The sequence below is a fragment of the Danio rerio genome, chromosome 22 (genome assembly GCF_052040795.2).
Source record: "Danio rerio strain M-AB ecotype USA chromosome 22, GRCz13ab, whole genome shotgun sequence".
NCBI classification, from domain to species: Eukaryota; Metazoa; Chordata; class Actinopteri; order Cypriniformes; family Danionidae; genus Danio; species Danio rerio.
This window is the reverse complement of record NC_141042.1, coordinates 12,148,963-12,168,407: the sequence shown is the minus strand read 5'-3', so window position 1 is coordinate 12,168,407 and position 19,445 is coordinate 12,148,963. Positions and strand designations below refer to the sequence as shown.

The window sequence follows — 19,445 nt, the reverse complement described above, 5'->3', positions numbered from 1 at the left end:
TGTGTTTTCTACACAATCATAAGCTCTGGCTTTGCTAAAAAGGTGGATTTTTACTGTCATTGTGAAGAAAAATGGTTAACCAACTAGGCTGCTTTGTGAGTTCGCTGGGTGAATGGGAGTAATTTAACTTCACTGTTTCTATGACGACATTGTAATTCTTTGCTTAAAATTCAATGGATATTATACATAACAAATGCTAATCTTATGCTATGAAAGCTGTTTTATTGTTGACATTATGGTTTAGCTTGCAAAAATAAAGGTTTTATTTAATCTATATCAAATTTAGTTGGGCCGAATACAGAATGCGTTGACGCATAGCCCTACGCCGTGGCCGTCGGCGTCGCTGACGTGCACCTCTACAAATGTAACTACACGTCGCAACGACGCGTAGCGCAAGCTCTGTGATTGGTCTGCTTGGTAGCGCTGACGAGTCAGGGCGGGATCGAGAGTCGTGCGAATGGCACAAGCCCGATGCAGCGATTGTTTACAAATGTGGAGTCCCAAGAAGGAGCTCCGGATGGAAAGTTTTGTTTTGTGTTTACCTCATAGTTAAAATTTTTGCTCGTCTGCCGGTTCCTGCCTAAAAATGAGCGAGTTTGTGCCACTTGTACATTCAGGAAGTGTTTAGGAAAAGCAAAACATCAGCGAAGAAACTCGACACAGAGGAGCATTAACACCTCACTGCCAACTAGCGTTTCGGAAGTGTTAATGCAGACCAACAGAGACAGCGCGCAGAAGTATAAATGCACAGCTACGCGCGTTAGATGTGCAGTGGGTTACGCCGTTCACTTGATGCAGAAGTATAAACCAGGCTTTACTAGTACGGGGTTGGTCCCCCTTTTGCCTTCAGAACTGCCTTAATCCTTTGTGGCATAGATTTAACAAGGTACTGGAAATATTCCTCAGAAATTTTGGTCCATATTGACATGATAGCATCATGAAGTTACTTCAGATTTATTGGCTGCACATCCATGATGCGAATCTCCCATTCCACTACATTCCGAAGGTGCTCTATTGGATTGAGTTCTGGTGACTGTGGAGGCCATTTAAGTACAGTGAACTCATGTTCAAGAAACCAGTCTGAGATTATTCATGCTTTATGACATGGCACATTATCCTGCTGGAAGTAGCCATCAGAAAATGGGTACACTGTGGTTAAAAAGGAATGGTCATGGTCAGCAACAATACTCAAGTAGGCTGTGACATTGACATGATGCTTAATTGGTACTAATGAAAATCCCAGTAGATCAGCAGGTTCTGAAATACTCAGACCAGCCCGTCTGGCACCACCAACCATGGCACATTCAAAGTCAATTAAATGACCTTTTCCCCCATTCTAATGCTCTGTTTGAACTGCAGCAGATCGTCCTGACCAGGTATACATGCCTAAATGCATTGAGTTGCTGCCATGTGTGGCAGTTGGACAGGTGTACCTAATAAAGTAGCCAGTGAGTGTAAAAATTAATGTCTGCAACAATTTAGCTGATTATTCAGCCTCTGTCATCTCTTCTAAACTCTGTTGGAGGTGCCAGCAAGCTTAGGTCACTGCTTTCGGAAGGATGCTTACTGACAGGCGAAGGCGAGTTTTCACATTTTCCTGAAAAACTACTGGCAGGTTGGAAGTTGTCCAAATGAGCTTTGTTTCAAAGCTGCTGTCCACTTCCATAACAGAGACAGTGTTTGTATTAGTTTTATATTAGTTTTTAATTTAATAATAGTATCAATCATTGCAGCAATTTGAATATATCGCACAACAAAAACGAGTCATTGTGACAGGCTGACATGTCAGCTGTTAAGTGAACAGACAATGGCTAACTAATACTTTATAGATTATCTCTGAGAAAATGCTAGCTTATTGAATCTTCCCTCAGCCTTTCATTCCCTTGCTTTTTTAATAAAAGCCACTGTGATCCGTTGGAATTCTTGAACCTCTCCATCCAATATTTGTGCGCTGATAGTTATCGAGGTGAGGGAGGGTTAGCGCACATGCTTTTAGTCGGACCTTTCTTCGGTTGTTTTATAAATCAACTGATTTTGCTGAAAGCCTCACGGCCTGTCATATCTCCTGTGAAGTGCCAGGTGCAAATCTGCATGTGTGCTAGCTTGGGTTAAACAGAGACTTTGTGTGTACCATGTTCTCTTCATTAAACCTTCCCTCAGGGATTGTTTGTGTTACGGACTCTTTTCTATGAGCCTGAATGGGATCAATGAGCTGCAAATGTGTATTTTGAAGAGCCTCGGGGAACTGCTTAGTAGCTCTGGCCAAATGTGAAGGGATGGATGGCTAATTAGCTGGCTAGTCATCGAGGAAATACCTAAGTTTTTTAGTGTCGGGATGAATTTTAGAACGTATTAGCATGCTAACAACTGTAGTAAGAACTATGCTCTTGAAGAAAAAAAAAGTGCTTTGTGTTTGTTAGTGACAGATTGTTGTCAAGTAATGTGGTTTTATTGCTCTTTGTCCTGTATGTGAACTGATTTGACACCTATATGACAACTATGGAAAACCTCAAACAAACCCTTTAAATAAACAGTCGCCGCTACGTGCACACCCTTTTTGGGAAAGGAATCATCATCTTTCACTGACAGGACTTCCATTATCTTTAAACTAAACAAAAAGGGTTGGAATGTGGGTGAGAATGACGTAATTTTGTTCAGAGTCATGCAACAGGAATATGGTTCTTATTCAGAAGCAGCTTTTCAAAAATAATATTGTAATATTATTTGAAGTATTTATTGTAAATGTAAAAGTTATTTGTTATAGAAGTACATTGTGAATAAAAAAAAACATCCTTAGGGTTTTTAATTGTTCAGAGATTGACTGCGTTTGTCCTCCTTTGAGTTGCTAAAAGTGTATGGAATAAAATCGCTATCATAAATATGTTGTGCATAAATTAAATTCACGCATCTGTAATTATAGAAACGTATAGCGAAACGTAACGTTACTTGTAATTTTACGAGGGTACAATTCCAAAATCTGCGATTAGAACACTCTGATACGACATTTCTTTTGTCTGTTTGTGTACGACTTATACATTTACGATGGGTGTACTTTACAAACACGAAATACACTTTCACTACGGACACGATGACCTGATTACGAGTACGAATAAAAAAAATGTCACTTCACTGTCAAAATGACGTCAAAGATGATGTCAGCGGCATTAATAGACAAGCGGGAGCCATCGATTGCAACGGTGTGCTTGCGTTATAAGATCCTGAATCCAGACTGAAAGAAGCCCAACAAGCAAAATGGCTGGGCACTTGAGCTCCCGAGAAATGCCCGTCTTAAAATGTAATAAAGGTTGAGACTTAATGAGCTCTTTCTTGGACATTTTACAGAATCAAAATTAAGAACGGGCAAAGGATAGTGAGCTAAGTTAGCACAATAACAATGTTTTTTCTTGTTTATTAATGTCTGTGACATCATTTTGACAGTGGAGTGTCGCTTTTTGATTAGTACTCATAATCAGGTCATCGTGTCTGTGGTGAAACTGTATTTTGCACAAAATATTTATGACTGAGTTTATTCCATAATGGTGTAGCTTAATAATAAAACATTGGAAGCACAATTCATTAATGTTGGTACAAAATCAGGGTATTGTTGCATCTAGTCATGTCTATAATTGATACATAAGTCTATTTGCTGTATTTAATCCAAGGTTATTTTAGTAAACAAAAAATCTAAAACTATTGGTGAAACTAAGTCACTAAGTGAAACAAATAACACTCCCAGAAAGTCCAACTGAAATAAAATATTATTTAGCAAAAAATATAATCAATTCAAATTGGTTAAAACACGTTTGTATATACAAAAACATAACCAAAAACATCTATCATTCTATCATTTCTTTCTTTATCAAAAACTGTAAATTAAGCATATTAAACTGTAGATTGTCTCATGAAGAAGTTTGTCTGAATTATTCATAAGTTTTACCCTTTTTTTTCTTTTCACAAATTTGTGTGTTTTGGGTTAAACTATTATATTATTTTGATTATTAAGAGTTAATGTAAACTGTGCAAACTCTAAACTAGAAAAAACTAAAACTGAAACCAACCAAGACTAAATGGAAAGCTCAAAATAAAAACTAAACAAAATCTAACCAAACCAATAATGAAACTATCTTTGACTAATCTAAAATGTATAGTTTTCAAATAAAAACTCATCTAAAATATTAAAACTATAATAACCATGGTGTAAACTAGGTCATTTGAGAGTCTAATTACATTGTGGTGTCGCTTTTAATCAATCTAATACGCTCTTGCTGAATTAAAGCATGAATATTCTTAAAAACAAAAACCCTTAGTTACCCCAAACCACTGAATAGCAAATTGTTGAACACTAATATGCCTATAATTCATTTTAACTGTGTAAATGTTGCAGAACTGCTAGTCATGTGCTAAGACGTTGATCAGTTCTGCCAAGCGCGATAGGTATTGAACTGAATGACATCAATGTGAAATATGTGACCCAACAGAGATTTCTAGATCTGATCAACGTTAGATTAGCCATGTTGGTGCATAGTTTGTGGTTGGTCAACTGACTGAAAGCACAGCATTTCCCACTACTATTAATCATTCAACCTAACACTGTTTACAAAACGAGAGGAACAATACAGTTAAGACTCATTATGCTAACATCTCCCATTGTTCTGAAATGACCAAGTAAAACATTGCCCTTAAGCTAAAGGATGACACACAATAGCTCATTTATGAAGTAAACCCAAAAGTGTAAAGTTTGATTCACGCTGTTAGTTTAGGATACCTCAAGGCTCTATTTTGGGTCCTGCAAAGTTTGATGTAAACGATGCCGATAAAGTAGTTATTTTTGCAAATCTAAACTTGTAGTTTTTAATCTAACCTCTCCCATGGCTGTGTTTATTTATGTGGTCAGCATTTGCCGTGTTCGAAAGTCCGGTTTCTGCTTCACCAGTTTTTGTTGGACCGTTTCATAAAGGGGTCACGCTTTCGCTCTCACACGCATGCATTTGTACAAGCCCGTAATTATGGCTAGTTTCACATTTTACACAAGCTTGCAAACACGGGCACAGTCTGTAATCAGACCGGCCTTGGTTAACTTGGACATAGTGTCGCACAAGGGCGGACTGTTGACTGTCAGATAGAGGCCAGGGACGGGTGTGGTGACCTGTGGTGTGTGCGAATCGCCAATGAATGGTAAAATAGGACTCATCACAGGTAAAAACAGGACTTGTCCTGACATGAATGTCGCAGGAGTGCCTTTATTTTACTTAATCTGTTTATTCTTCTGCTTCTTTACTAAACTAAGCCACAATGTGGTCTCCCCAACCCACAGGAAGTCAAGTTGTCTTTCCTGTTTCTTTCTTTTGTTTTTTTCTCACCTGACACCCGTCTCTACACTTTGCCTCCTCCTCCTAAGCAGACACTGCTTTAAGTCAATATGGCAAAAGTTCAACACAAATCTTTCCTGATATTATTGTTTTGTTAAATGGTAACCAAATAGTAAACACAGTGGTTAATGTTAATAATGCATCTACAAAATCCGCCGTATTCCAATTATTACTGGATTGATTGAATGTATCTTGTAATGTGTATTTATATAGCGCATTTATCCACACCACCACCATCTTGACATGAGACGTGAAAAAATGGCTGAAAGTGATCAAACCTAATGTTTTAGGCCCCGCTTTATACCTATAAATAATGTTGCCCACTTCTAATCAGATTGACACAAACGTAATCCAGTAAAAATCTGAATTCAGGAAAAAGTGACTTAAAGTGTCTGTGGGGTCTTAAGTCTTAAATTGTCTTAAATCTCAAAAGCTAAATTTTAGACCATAAAAAGTCTTAATTCTACTGAAATGTTGTGTTGTAGGTCTTCAATCTTTTTTAACAGCTTCTAATTTTCCTTTGTTGATGTATAGCTATACCCTTACAGTGACTGCTTAAAAGTTCTCCATTTATCTACTGCTGTGCTGAGGACACTGACCTGACCTACATTTTTATTATTAAATTATTATTATTATTGTAGACTGAAGTAATTGACAGCTATAAATTGTTTTATTCTTGAAAAGGGTTTAGGGTTTGTAAATGGATATATTTAAAAAGTTAATGAAAAAATATTTAAACTAAATTATTATTATTATTATTATTATTATTATTATTATTATTATTGTATTATTAAATGTTTCAAAATTGAATAATTTTATGATAGGGCAAGAGAAAATATTTTCTAACCTGGATATTCGAAATAAATCCATTGCATTTAGCCCTCTATAAGTCTAAAGTTTTATTCATAATGCTTAATGCTTAAGAAACCCCGGACTTAAGAGACTGTTTTAACCTGTTTTTATTGTTCAATGTCCATTTGAGATCTAAATGGTTGAAAATTCATTTTTACACCATATTAAAGTGTAAAACAAAGTTATTTTAGTAAAGAAAAGCTAAAACTTAGACTAAACCTATTGATAAAAAAAGATGAATAAAATGTTAAAATTTCAAATTAATAAAAAACTAAAACTAAAAACAGTTATTGAAATAAAATAACATTTATCAAAAGTTCTGATTTTTTTTAGGAATAATAAGAATAGGGAATGCCTGTGGATGATAGTTTTGCAGCCAAACAAATCTGTCAAAACACGTTTATATACAAAAACATCTTTTAATATACCCATAAAATCGGCAAAAATTGTAAGCTAGGCATAATAAAGTATATATTATCTTTAATATGAAGAAGTCTGAATTCTTCATAATGTTTACTCTTGTACATATTTGCATTTGTATGCTTTTGCGTTCTGTGTCTGTTCAAAATATTATATTTTTTTTATTACAAAGAGGTTTGCACAAAAGTTAACGCAAGCTGTGCAAACTCTGCTTAGCTAGAATAACTAAAACCAAATATATACAATTTTCTCAAAATAGAAACTAATTAAAAAAACTAATAAACCATTATTGAAACTATCCAAAACTAATCTGAAATGTATAGTATTGAAATAAAAACTAATTTTAAAATGCAAAAAACTATAATAACCTTGCTGTAAACAATGCCATTTAAGTGTTTTAGATATAAAATGTGTTGCGAATGTTATCAAATGTTGTTTTTAACCTTTCCACAAAGTCTATATTTAATCAATTGAATGCATCCTTGCTGAATTAAAACATAAATGTTCTTTAAAACGAAAAACCTCACTGACGCCAAACCATTGAATGGCGTATTGTCGAACATCAGATGTTCACACATACACACACAACAGTGCTGTCAGTGTTACATTACACATGTTTTATCTTCTTTGTTCATCTGGTGGCCTTTTTTTATGGCACGACTTCACAAAACTCCCAGCTGGGTTTCGTGCTTTCATTTCCTCGACCTCCTCCTGACTCGCTCTCTTTGATGAAGTGCTAAATTCTCCAGTTACAAACGTGACTTCAGCGAGTAACAGGAGAGTTTGGACTGGAGGAGTTGGTAGTCTTCTTGAATCTTGGCTTAACCTGAGGATAATTTTTGCAAGATTCTGTTGACTCGCGTGGAATTTTAGGGGCAGTTTACGTGTTAACGTTTTTTTAGCCAAAAACAGGTAAATTTTATACGGTTTGCCTGTTCGTTTACACAACACAATAATTTTTGAGACTGAGAATGCGTAAATGTGAAAACCGGTTGTCATCCATATTTACCTTGTTTTTCACAAAAATCCCAAAAAGCTGCTTTAGAAAAGCCAAATAATTTTGTGTGATTTGATAAAAATAAAATACGATTGTGTTGTTGTTTTGTTTTTTAATTTTTCACTAATATTGCAATTTGATTTGTGATCAAATATTTAAATGTCAAATCAAAAAAGTCAAGCTTCAGCTGCGCACACTGAAAAAAATGATTCATTGGATTTACTAAATGTTTTTAAAGGGTCACGAAACACCAAAACACATTTTTTGAGCTGTTGACAGTCGTATATGTGTCCCACACTGCTAAAAATACTATTAGGACACCTATATGTCACTAAAAAGTGTAAATTGGTTGTTTTTGCATTATTTCAAGCAAATTCGTACTTCCAGTTTGAAACGAAGCTGCGTCACGGCCATGACATAATATCGTTGTATTCCAGCGTGCAGACTGGATGTCTGTGCCAGAGTGAGTCTTATTACGCCTCAGAGTGTGTTGCATTAATGCATGAGTAAGGCTTGGTTCAAACCATTCAGCGCGCTCTATAACTTCATTTATATTCATTACTGTCACAGTGTTTAGACGGCAGAGACGCCACGTTGTGTTGGCAAAACAAGCGTGAAGTGTTGCTTTTATAGTTTGCAGTAGTTAAGATTTGTTTTTATTTTCTCTCTGTGAGAGCGCAGCTGGAATCACACGTGCATTAACAGTGTATGCGACGCTCGACAACAATAACTTGCGTGTCTAAGGAGGATTATTGTTTACCTGAGAGCTGTTCTCATCTGCAAACGCTGAGATCCGGATTCGCTTGTAGTCTCCTCTTAATAAAGACGCGGCTCTAGTTGCTGGTGATTGTCCTGTCTCTACAGATTTGGTAAGTGAGCGACCAGTGCTCTTTGTTTATTCATTGCACCGAGTGTAAACATGTTAGCACCACAACCAAACTTTAACCTCGTGTAGGGTTTTTAACCACATTTAGTGACCGGAATAACACACGCGGCTTTCTGACTCTACCTGCCTTGTGCATCTAAGTTTCTGGGAAATGCAGATTTTTTTTTCTCTCATTCGCCGTGTGGTATCAAACATTGCATGAAAAATACACGCTTACAGCAGTTAAATATCTCGTTTGTCGCGAGGGACATGAATGAATTCCCTGAATGAAAGAGCCAAACTGCAGTTAAAGTCCACCATTTAATAATTTGGCAAATAATTCGACTACAGATGTCCATGTAAACACAGTCACTTTGTCCACTGTGTTTGTGTGTTTTGACTCTGAAACTCAGCGCTCCCAAATAGACACTCCCACACCAAGCCTCTTTTCTTCCTCCGACACTCCCCCCTAAACAGAGCTGAACACGCCCACTTTTCTGACTTTTTCCAAAGTAGAGGTGTGAAAACACCCTGCTGAAACGAGGGGGTGTCATGGCCCTTTAAAGTTTTAAACAAACTAATTAAATTGACTAATCTTCAACTTAATTTGTTTAAATTCAGCCCATATAAATTGCTTTACCTTAAAAAAAAATTGTAATTCCAATTAATCCTTTTTTTTCTAGTGTACTCTCAATAGTGTGCAGCAAACACAAATGAAAGGAATAGAACTTTACGTGTATTTATAAATGTACATATTTATTAACTGTAAACACGGTGCGTTCCGCAATTAGCTAATCACCGTTATACAGGATTTGCATTGAGTTGTCATAATTGTGATCACGATTAATCACGGTTTTAAAGATAATCAAAAGTTTAACCAGTAATGTTACTGTAACTGTACGGTAAAGAATTACTATAATTTCCCTAGAAACTGGTAATCGTGACGATTCTACCATTATAATTTGCATTTTTTTAACAGTATAAAATGCATTAGCCTACGCTTGTTTGAAGAGTTTTCGTAAAATATTTATATATAGTTGAAGTCAAAATTATTAGCCCTACTAAATATTTAGCCCCCAGTTATTTTTTTACCCCAGCTTTTTTTTATGAAAATATTTTTTTCAACACATTTCTAAGCATGATAGTTTTATGAACTCATTTCTAATAACTGATTTATTTTATCTTTGCCGTGATGACAGTTAATAATATTTCACTAGATATTTTTCAAGATACTAGCATTCAGCTTAAAGTGACATTTAAAGGCTTAACTAGGTTAATTAGGTATGTCAGGATAATGAGGCAAGTTTTTGTATAATGATGGTTTGTTTTGTAGATAATAAAACAAACATAGCTTAAAGGGGCTAATAATTTTGACTTTAAAATGGATTTAAAAAAATTTAAAACCGCTTTTATTCTAGCCGAAATAAAACAAATAAGACTTTCTCCAGAAGAAAAAAATATTATCAGACATACTGTGAAAATTTTCTTGCTCTGTTAAACATCATTTGGGAAATGATTGAAAAGGGAAAAAAATTCATGAGGGCTAATCATTTTAACTTCAGCTGTAAGTATGTGTTTGTTTCCAGCTTCAGAGAATCGGTAAATGAGCAGGATTGTCGCTTGTGAACCCAGAAAGGCTTTTCTCTAAAAGCTCAGTGTGTCTGATCTGCTCTCTAGCAAAGCAAAGCTGCTGGATATAAAGCACAGGAATGTGTTTGCTTTCAGCTCAACACCAGCTGACAGACAGTGTTAAAAAAAATGCCAATGTTTTGAGTGACAGACACAAACTGCTTTTCTGAAGCGTTTCAGTGTCAAAAAAAAAAGACAAAAATGAATTTGCCTGTTCTTTCTGTGCTAAATTCTTCATGTTAATAATGTATATGATCAACATTTTAATATTGTGCAAACATAATATTATAAATTTTGCATATAAAAATACTATTAATAAATGTATCTTAATTATTAATTTCATTCTTTTTCCTTCGGCTTAGTCTTTATTTCAGAGGTTGCCACAGTAGAATGAACCACCAACTATTCCATTAAATGTTTTACACACCTGATGCTTATCCAGCCACAACCCAGTACTGGAAAACAACCATACACACTCGTACACTAAGGCCAATTTAGCTTATTCAATTCACTGATAGCACATGTGTTTGGACTGTGGGGGAAACCGTGACCTGGAGGAAACCCACGCCAACACGGGTAGAACATGGAACTTCCACACAGAAATGCTAAATTATTCAACCGGGACTCAAACCAGTGACCTTCTATTGACATAATATATGCGTGTACTTTGTATATTTATTATGTGTATATTTTAGAAAATGTTTATATTTAGATATTATAATTATTATTATAAACTTGTATGTTACAAATAAGCAAAAATATTATATATATATATATATATATGTATATATATATATGTATATATATGTATATATATATATATATATATATATATGTATGTATATATATATATATATATGTATGTATATATATATGTATATATATATATATATATATGTATGTATATATATATATATATATATATATATATATATATATATATATATATATATATATATATATATATATATATATGTATATATGTATATATATATATGTATATATATATATGTATATATTTATATATATATATATATATATATATATATATATTATATATATATATATATATATATTAAATATATATATTATAATATAACTAAAAATGTTTATAAGTTTATTTTACAAATGTAATTTTATTAATATAGTTTTGTTTTGAAGTATGTGTGTGTATTTATATATTTATAGTAAATATACATATTAAACACATATTATATGTAAAAACAAACTTTTATTTTGTATCTGATTTAATCACGATTAGTTATTGCCCAGCATTTATTTGAATATATGTAAATGAACAGAAAAAAAAACAGTAAATCATTATGCATAATACATAAGTGCATTGAGCTGCAGTAGAGCGTTTGATGGCTGCACAACGATGAGGTCACTTCCTGTCACTCAGGTGGACGAGAGACAATCAGGATCACTTGAGCAGAAGTGAATTCAGGAAGTGGATGCACATGTTTGCTTCAGTGGTTTCTGCGTAATGCTTTTACTTTAGGACGTCATTGTAGCGTTTGAAGAGACAAACACAACCTGCCAGTCATGTTTTTATTCAGCAGATGCATTCAGAATATGAATATGCTTTGTTTAGTTTTTTTTTAGCTAAATACTCAGAAGGATCTTGTGTGTTTTTATATTTTCAGCCGGCGGTGCTTGATAATCTGCTGACCTCCATGAAGTTTGTCCTGCATGGGATGGGTGTCCTTCGCATCAACCTCGCCAACCCAAAAAACAAGGTCTGTTGCTGTCTTCACTACACTTTACAGACACAATATGTACTTTTTTTCATTAAAATGTCTAATAACCACTAGAACTGTGTTATATACAGTATAAATATGCCGTTGAAGTTTCTTTTTACTTTTTCAAATATTTTCCAAATGATGTTTAACAGAGCAAGGAATTTTTCACAGTATTTCCCATTATATTTTTTTTTCTGGAGAAAATCTTATTATATTTATTTAGGCTAGATTAAAAGCAGTTTTTTATTTTTTAAAACCATTTTAAGGTCAATATTATTAGCCCCCTTAAACAATATTTGTTTTCGAGAACCATCATTATACAATAATTTGTATGATTACTCTAACTAGCCAAGTAAACCTAATTAACCTAGTAAAGCCTTCAAATTGCATTTTAAGCTGAATACTAGTATGTTTGTTGTGAATACGAGCAAGCTGTTGCAGAATAACTGGCACTGGTGAAAATCAACTGTGTTGTCAGCTCACATCCTGTCCTGTTTGGACCAAAAATCTGCACGTGAACACACCAAAAATTCGAAAATATTTGAGAAATGTTGTGAAATTACAGCCGGCTTTTTTGTGTTTTCTCTTGACTTGAATGTTTTACTTGGATTCGACACTTCAGTTTTTGGTTTCATGCTTTGACTTGTTTCTGAATAACCAATCAGGGCACTCTCTTCAATTGATGGCCGATGCTAATCCAACATTAACCCAAAAACAGGCGACTTGTCAAACACACCTAAAGCCTGGTTTGTACTTCTGCGTCAAATGACCGGCGTGACCCACGACGCATGCAACGCGCGTAGCTGTGCATTTATACTTCTGCGCTCTGTCTCTGTTGGTCTGAATTAACACTTCCGAAAAAGCTAGTTGGCAGTGAGGTGTTAATGTTCCTCTGTGTCGAGTTTCTTCTCTGCTGTTTTGCTTTTCCTGAACACTTCCTGGATGTACAAGTGGCTTAAACTCATTCATTTTGAGGCAGGAACTGGCGGACGTGCAAGAACTTTAACTATGAGGTAAACACAAAACAAAACTTTCCATCAGGAGCCCCTTCACGGGACTCCACACTTGTAAACAATCGCTCCATTGTGCTCGCGTCCAGCTCGCGCCATTCGCGCGGCTCTCAGTCCCGCCCAGACTTGTCAGTGCTACCAAGCCGACCAATCACAGAGCTTGCGCTACGCGTTGTTGCGATGTGTAGTTACAATTTTTGAGAGGTGCACGTTAGCGACGCCGACGGCCACGGCGAAAGGCTATGCGTCAGCGCCGTAGCATACGCCGGTGTTTGACGCAGAAGTATAAATCAGCCTTAAGTCACTAGCCAGGCTGATGAAGCCCAACAGTTGACTTTCAGCTTTGTGTGTCCCAGCCCTAACGCTTTATGGGTGCATTTTATTTTAATTTACTTCGTTATATTTTATGTTCACATTTTGGACTTGTACTAAAGTACAAAATAATTATTATTTCTCTATCATGATTTATTTATTAATGCCACATTGTAGTTTTTTGGGGTGGGTCTGTGGTATTTCCACAACTCTCTTAAATTTCTGATTTTGGTACTAGTGTAATGTTTTATCATTCCGTACTCATGCATTTATTTTTACATATATATTTTTTACATTCAATAATAAATAATAAAATAATTTCTTAAGAATGTAAATAATATTGATCTCAGCAATCTTCATCTTTTTTTCCTGGCCAAACTAAAAGAAGAAAGACTTTCTCCAAAAAAAAAAATAGGAAATGCTGCAAATAAACATGTTCTTGCTCTCTTAAACAATACTTAAGAAATGAATAAAAAAATGGCTATTACATTTCTCTTTAACTGTAGTCATATATGTATTATTACTATTATTATTATTATTATTATCATCATTATTATTATTATTGTTATTATTATTGTTATTATTATACCTACTATTATATTAGACATCATTTTAGACATTATACGTCATACGACTGGCATATAATTGAATATAACTGCAAAGGGCAATAACGTACATGTAAAAGATAATAAAAAATAAATTTATTAACTCTATAATCGGCTAAAGTACATCTACAGATCCTCATGGCTTGTTACCCAAAGTTAACAAGGATGCCAGTTCTCCAGCTAATCAAATATTAAGTCTATACGTCTGCTCTAACGAGACATATTCTTGCAGTTCTGTTGCTTGCGGTCTTTATAGGGGCCACTAGGTGGCAGCATCTTTATGCTACAACTAGATGCATGTAGATATTTAACAGGCAGACCAAACCAGGCTGTCAGTCAGTGAGTTGAGTTTCCTCCTAATCCTCTGGTATCTTCCGGACGTGTGTCTCAAACAGTCATTATCTGCGTCTGAGGGTCGACTGCTGTGATTGTGAAATACACTCGTGATGTAGGCCGGGTTTGATCGGGTCATGTGATGAACGATGTATTGTAATTAGACAGATGAAGCCGATTGTTCTTTAATAACAGAGTAAGATATGTGTGTTGGGTCACACTGAAAGACCTTTGTTCTAGTCGTTTTTAAATATATTTTGTTTAAAAACCTGTGCTACGACTCCTAACATTACATTTTCTTATCCGAACTCTAGCTAGTAATGGCTTGACTAATCATGCAAAAACTGACTAATAATCATTATAATAATAATGGCAATTAAGAAATCTAGGGCGACATGGTGGCTCAGTGGTTAGCACTGTGACCTCACAGCAAGAAGGTCACTGGTTCGAGTCCCGGCTGGGTCAGTTGGGATTTCTGTGTGGGGTTTACATGCCCCACCCCCCCTCCCCCCCCTAAACATGTGGTTTAGGTGAATTGAATAAACTGAATTGGCCGTAGTGTGTGCGCGCATGTGAGAGTGCAGTTGGAACGGCATCCGCTGAGTAACACATATGCTGAACAGGTTGGCGATTCATTCCGCTGTGGGGACCCCTGATGAAAAAAGGGACTAAGCTGAAGAAAATGAATGAATGAAAGATTCTTTCGTAGTTTAATATTTGTAGCAGGAGAGCTTTAATTGACATGCTACGCTTTGGTTGTTGCCTGCTGAAAAATCCAGCTTAAACCAGCCTAGGCTGGTTGGCTGGTTTTAGCTGGTCGACCAGGCTGGGTTTAGAGGGGTTTTGGCCACTTCCAGGCTGGTTTCCAGCCATTTCCAGCCTGGTCTTAGCTGGTTAGGCTGGGAGATGACCAGCTAAAACCAGCTTGACCAGCCTAGCCAGGCTGGTAGCCCAGCCAAAACCAGCTATGTCCAGCTTAAACCAGGCTGGTCAAGCTGGTTTTAGCTGGATTTAGCTGGTCATTTTCCAGCCTGATTCATGGTGTTCCTCCGGTTTTCATCGACCCTGTTCTCTCATTATTATCAGCAGTGCCTGAGTTAGCATGCTAACGATAACTGTAATTGGTTTATTATCCATGTTTATGTTTTCTCTCCAGGTTCACGCTCACTCGGTTCTCTCGTGTGGCCGTTGTTTTGATGAAGACCAGATGCTGTTCCCCTTCATAGCCCACGCCCTCTGCTGTTTGTGGGCGGATCCGGGTGTGCGTTCGTCTGCGGCACGCGGATACGAGTACGAACTCAATGACTCGGCACTATAGTAAGTAACACGTCTTGAATTAGCCACCATTTGTATTTATGACTCGTCTCTACTTTGTCACGGTTCACTGTAGTATTGTACAACATGCATTTATTTTTGTTTCTACTAAAAGAAGTATTAAATAGCAAAGTATTACCATAGCACTTTTTTAGAACACTTTTGTAAATGTACCTAGTACAAGAGTACTGCAATAAAGGGTGGAGCTAAACTAGTTGCTGAACATTGATTGGTTTACAGATAATCATCACTTGTGTGTAACAATCAATAGGAACAACAACACAGTATTATTATTATATTTATTGAAATCTATTGTAACCAAATTTTAGATCAGATTTTCTTTAACAAAAATGTATTTTTGGTCTTTCATCACGACTTGACTTTGTTTTTGTGTCTTGTTCTAGTTAGCTTTCACTGCTAATCATGTATGTTTTCAGACACATCAGAGATACTAACGTTTGGTGTTTTTTAGTTATTCCTTTGCCGTTTTAGTTAGACTTTGATGTGTGTTTTTAGAGATTTGCATTTTTCAGTGTGATTTTGATCTTTTTAGTTTTCATGTGGCAGTTTTTCAGTAAACCTTTAGCATTTGTAAATTAGCATTTGACATTTTTCAGTTAGAATGTGGTTTTTCAGTTAGACTTTGGCATTTTAGTTAGAATTTTAGGTGTGTTATACTGAGACTTTAGCAATTTTCTCTTAGACTTCCATTTTTCAGTGTGACTTTGGTGTTTTCAGTTTTCATGTGGCTGTTTTTCAGTTCATTTTTAGCATTTGTCATTTAGCCTTTTACATTTTCAGTTAGACTTTGTTGTTTTAAAACGTGTTTTTCAGTTAGACTTTAGTACACTTTGGTGAGTTTTTTAGTTGGACTTTGTTTTTCTGTTACTCTTTGGTATTTTTAGTTAGACTTTGGTGTGTTTTTAGTGAGACTTGCATTTTTCCGTGTGACTAGTGTTTTTATGTGGAGATTTTTCAGGAAACCTTTAGCATTTGTCAGTTAGCCTTTGGTGTTTTAAAACGAGTTTTCAGTTAGACTTTGACATTTCTTCAGTTGGACTTTGATGTTTTTCAGTTACCCTTTGGTATTTTAGTTAGAATTTGGTGTGTTTTTAGCAATTTTGGTGAGACTTTAGCAATTTTCTCTTGGACTTCCATTTTTCAGTGTGATTTTTTTTTTGGTGTTTGCAGTTTCATGTAGCCGTTTTTTAGTACATTTTTAGCATTTGTCATTTAGCCTTTGACATTTTTCAGTTAGACTTTGGCATTTTTTCAGTTAGACTTTGTTTTTTTTCAGTTTCAGTTAGACTTTGGTATTTTCAGTTAGACTTTGATGAGTTTTTAGTGAGACCTGCATTTTTCAGTGTGACTTTGGTGTTTTCATGTGGCGATTTTTTATTTATTTTTTTTTTAGTAAACCTTTATCATTTGTCAGTTAGCCTTTGACATTTTCAGTTACACTTTGGTGTTTTAAAACGTGTTTTTCAGTTAGACTTTAGTACACTTTGGTGAGTTTTTTAGTTGGACTTTGTTTTTCTGTTACTCTTTGGTATTTTTAGTTAGACTTTGGTGTGTTTTTAGTGAGACTTGCATTTTTCCGTGTGACTAGTGTTTTTATGTGGAGATTTTTCAGGAAACCTTTAGCATTTGTCAGTTAGCCTTTGGTGTTTTAAAACGAGTTTTCAGTTAGACTTTGACATTTCTTCAGTTGGACTTTGATGTTTTTCAGTTACCCTTTGGTATTTTAGTTAGAATTTGGTGTGTTTTTAGCAATTTTGGTGAGACTTTAGCAATTTTCTCTTGGACTTCCATTTTTCAGTGTGATTTTTTTTTTGGTGTTTGCAGTTTCATGTAGCCGTTTTTTAGTACATTTTTAGCATTTGTCATTTAGCCTTTGACATTTTTCAGTTAGACTTTGGCATTTTTTCAGTTAGACTTTGTTTTTTTTCAGTTTCAGTTAGACTTTGGTATTTTCAGTTAGACTTTGATGAGTTTTTAGTGAGACCTGCATTTTTCAGTGTGACTTTGGTGTTTTCATGTGGCGATTTTTTATTTTTTTTTTTTTAGTAAACCTTTATCATTTGTCAGTTAGCCTTTGACATTTTCAGTTACACTTTGGTGTTTTAAAACTTGTTTTTTAGTTAGACTTTGGTATTTTCAGTTAGACTTTGTTTTTTTTTTATTTTTCATGTGGCAGTTTTTCAGTAAACCTTTAGCATTTGTCAGTTAGCCTTTGGTGTTTTAAAACATATTTTTCAGTTAGACTTTGGCATTTTGTCAGTTGGACTTTGTTTTTCCGTTACTCTTTGGTATTTTTAGTGAGACTTTGGTGTGTTTTTACTAGTAAGACTTTAACAATTTTCTCTTAGACTTGCAGTTTTCATTGTGACTTTGGTGTTTTCAGTGTTCATGTGGCAATTTTTCAGTAAACCTTCAGCATTTGTTAGCCTTTGCTGTTTCTCAGTTAGACTTTGGCATTTTTTCAGTTAGACTATATTTTTTCAATTAGTCAGCCTTTTCAGTTTGCCTCCAGTGTTGTTTTAGTTAGCTTTCTGTGTTTCCTGATAGCCTTGGGTATTTCTCAATTACCTTTGGTGTTTTTTCAGCCATCTTTGACATTTTTCAATTAGTCTGGCATTTTTCAATTGGAATTTGTTGTTTTCAATTTTCACATTGCAATTTTTTAGTTAACCTTTAGCATTTGTTAGCCTTTGGCGTTTTTAGTTTGATATCTGTTGTTTAACAGTTAGAGTTGGACATTTTTCAGTTAGCATTTGCTATTTTTCAATTAGACTTCAACTTTAGTGTTTTCAGGCATATCCGTCAACCCTCCCGTTTTTTCCGGGATTCTCCTATTTAATCAAATGAAACATCTAAATAAGAGAGTCGTTTGTTGCTCTAATCAGAATGTTGAGGTTTTACAGTGAAGAAAAGATTAATGAAATTTGATAACTTGATTCAATTTCTTTATAATAATAGCTGTTCATTTTATTAGGCTAAACTGTTTGCTAATTTATTTGCCGCTTTTTTAATGTATACTATTTATTTTAAACTTTGTAAATAATAATAATATTATTAATACACAAATAACTGACCCTTTAATATGTTTATTTACACTGAAACAGCTTGATATTAACATATTTAGTAATTTAGGGATTTTATTTATTTTTTGATAGGGGATCATCCCTTATAATCCCTGTTTTTTTCAGTTAGCCTTGTAGTGTTTTCAGTTAGCGTTTGGTATTTCATTTGGTCTCAGGTGTTTTGGTGATTTAATGAAACTATTTTCACTAGCTAAAAGAGATGGCACAATAATGTTACTTTTTTGATCATTCTTGAGCAAAGAGAATATGGACCATAACACGGTAATGGGTCCGCTAAACGTTTTGCATCTCATTTGAATACATTAAACCACGCTCAAATAGGCCAATCGTGATCCGTAAAAGGTCATGAATGTTTTATTCTAATCTAATTGGTCATTTGACAAGGGTACTGACCCCTGAATCTTTCTCATGTTCAGTCAGCAAAGAAATTCAGAGACGAATTATAAACTCTTTTTTTGAAATCCATAAAGATATTTAGCACAGATTACATCATCCCAATGGAGCTGCCAGAAATCCTTAACCACTAAAATGATCATTCTGACCATTTAAATATTTAGCACAGCTGAATCAAAGAGCATAGATAAACAAAGAGGCCACACTCAATAGAACTTTCCATTTTAACAGCAGTGTCACGTCATATTTACATGCATATTTACAACAGCAGTGTCACGTCATATTTACATTGGGGGAGGGAGGGGGGAATTTGGGAAAGTAGTAAAGTAGTTTGAATGACTATTGTCATCATATTTAGCCAACTGTTAAATATTTAAATCTCATTTTCCGTGTTACATTTAATCTGCAACAACAATGTGAACTTCTGTAAAGATGTGTTTAGGCAATAACTTCTGAATGCATAATAATGCAAAGACCTGAGGAGATTTCTCTGAATGAAA

General features: G+C 34.9%; 1 protein-coding gene across 1 annotated transcript in view; it reads left to right on the top strand.

The window, feature by feature from the left end:
- gnav1 (guanine nucleotide binding protein (G protein) alpha v1) overlaps positions 1 to 19,445 on the top strand; it is a 56,538-nt gene that overhangs the window by 4,261 nt on the left and 32,832 nt on the right. The window contains 2 exon segments of the mRNA NM_001166014.1: positions 11,779 to 11,871; positions 15,291 to 15,451. Of these exon segments, the coding sequence (NP_001159486.1) occupies positions 11,779 to 11,871; positions 15,291 to 15,451 (254 nt within the window).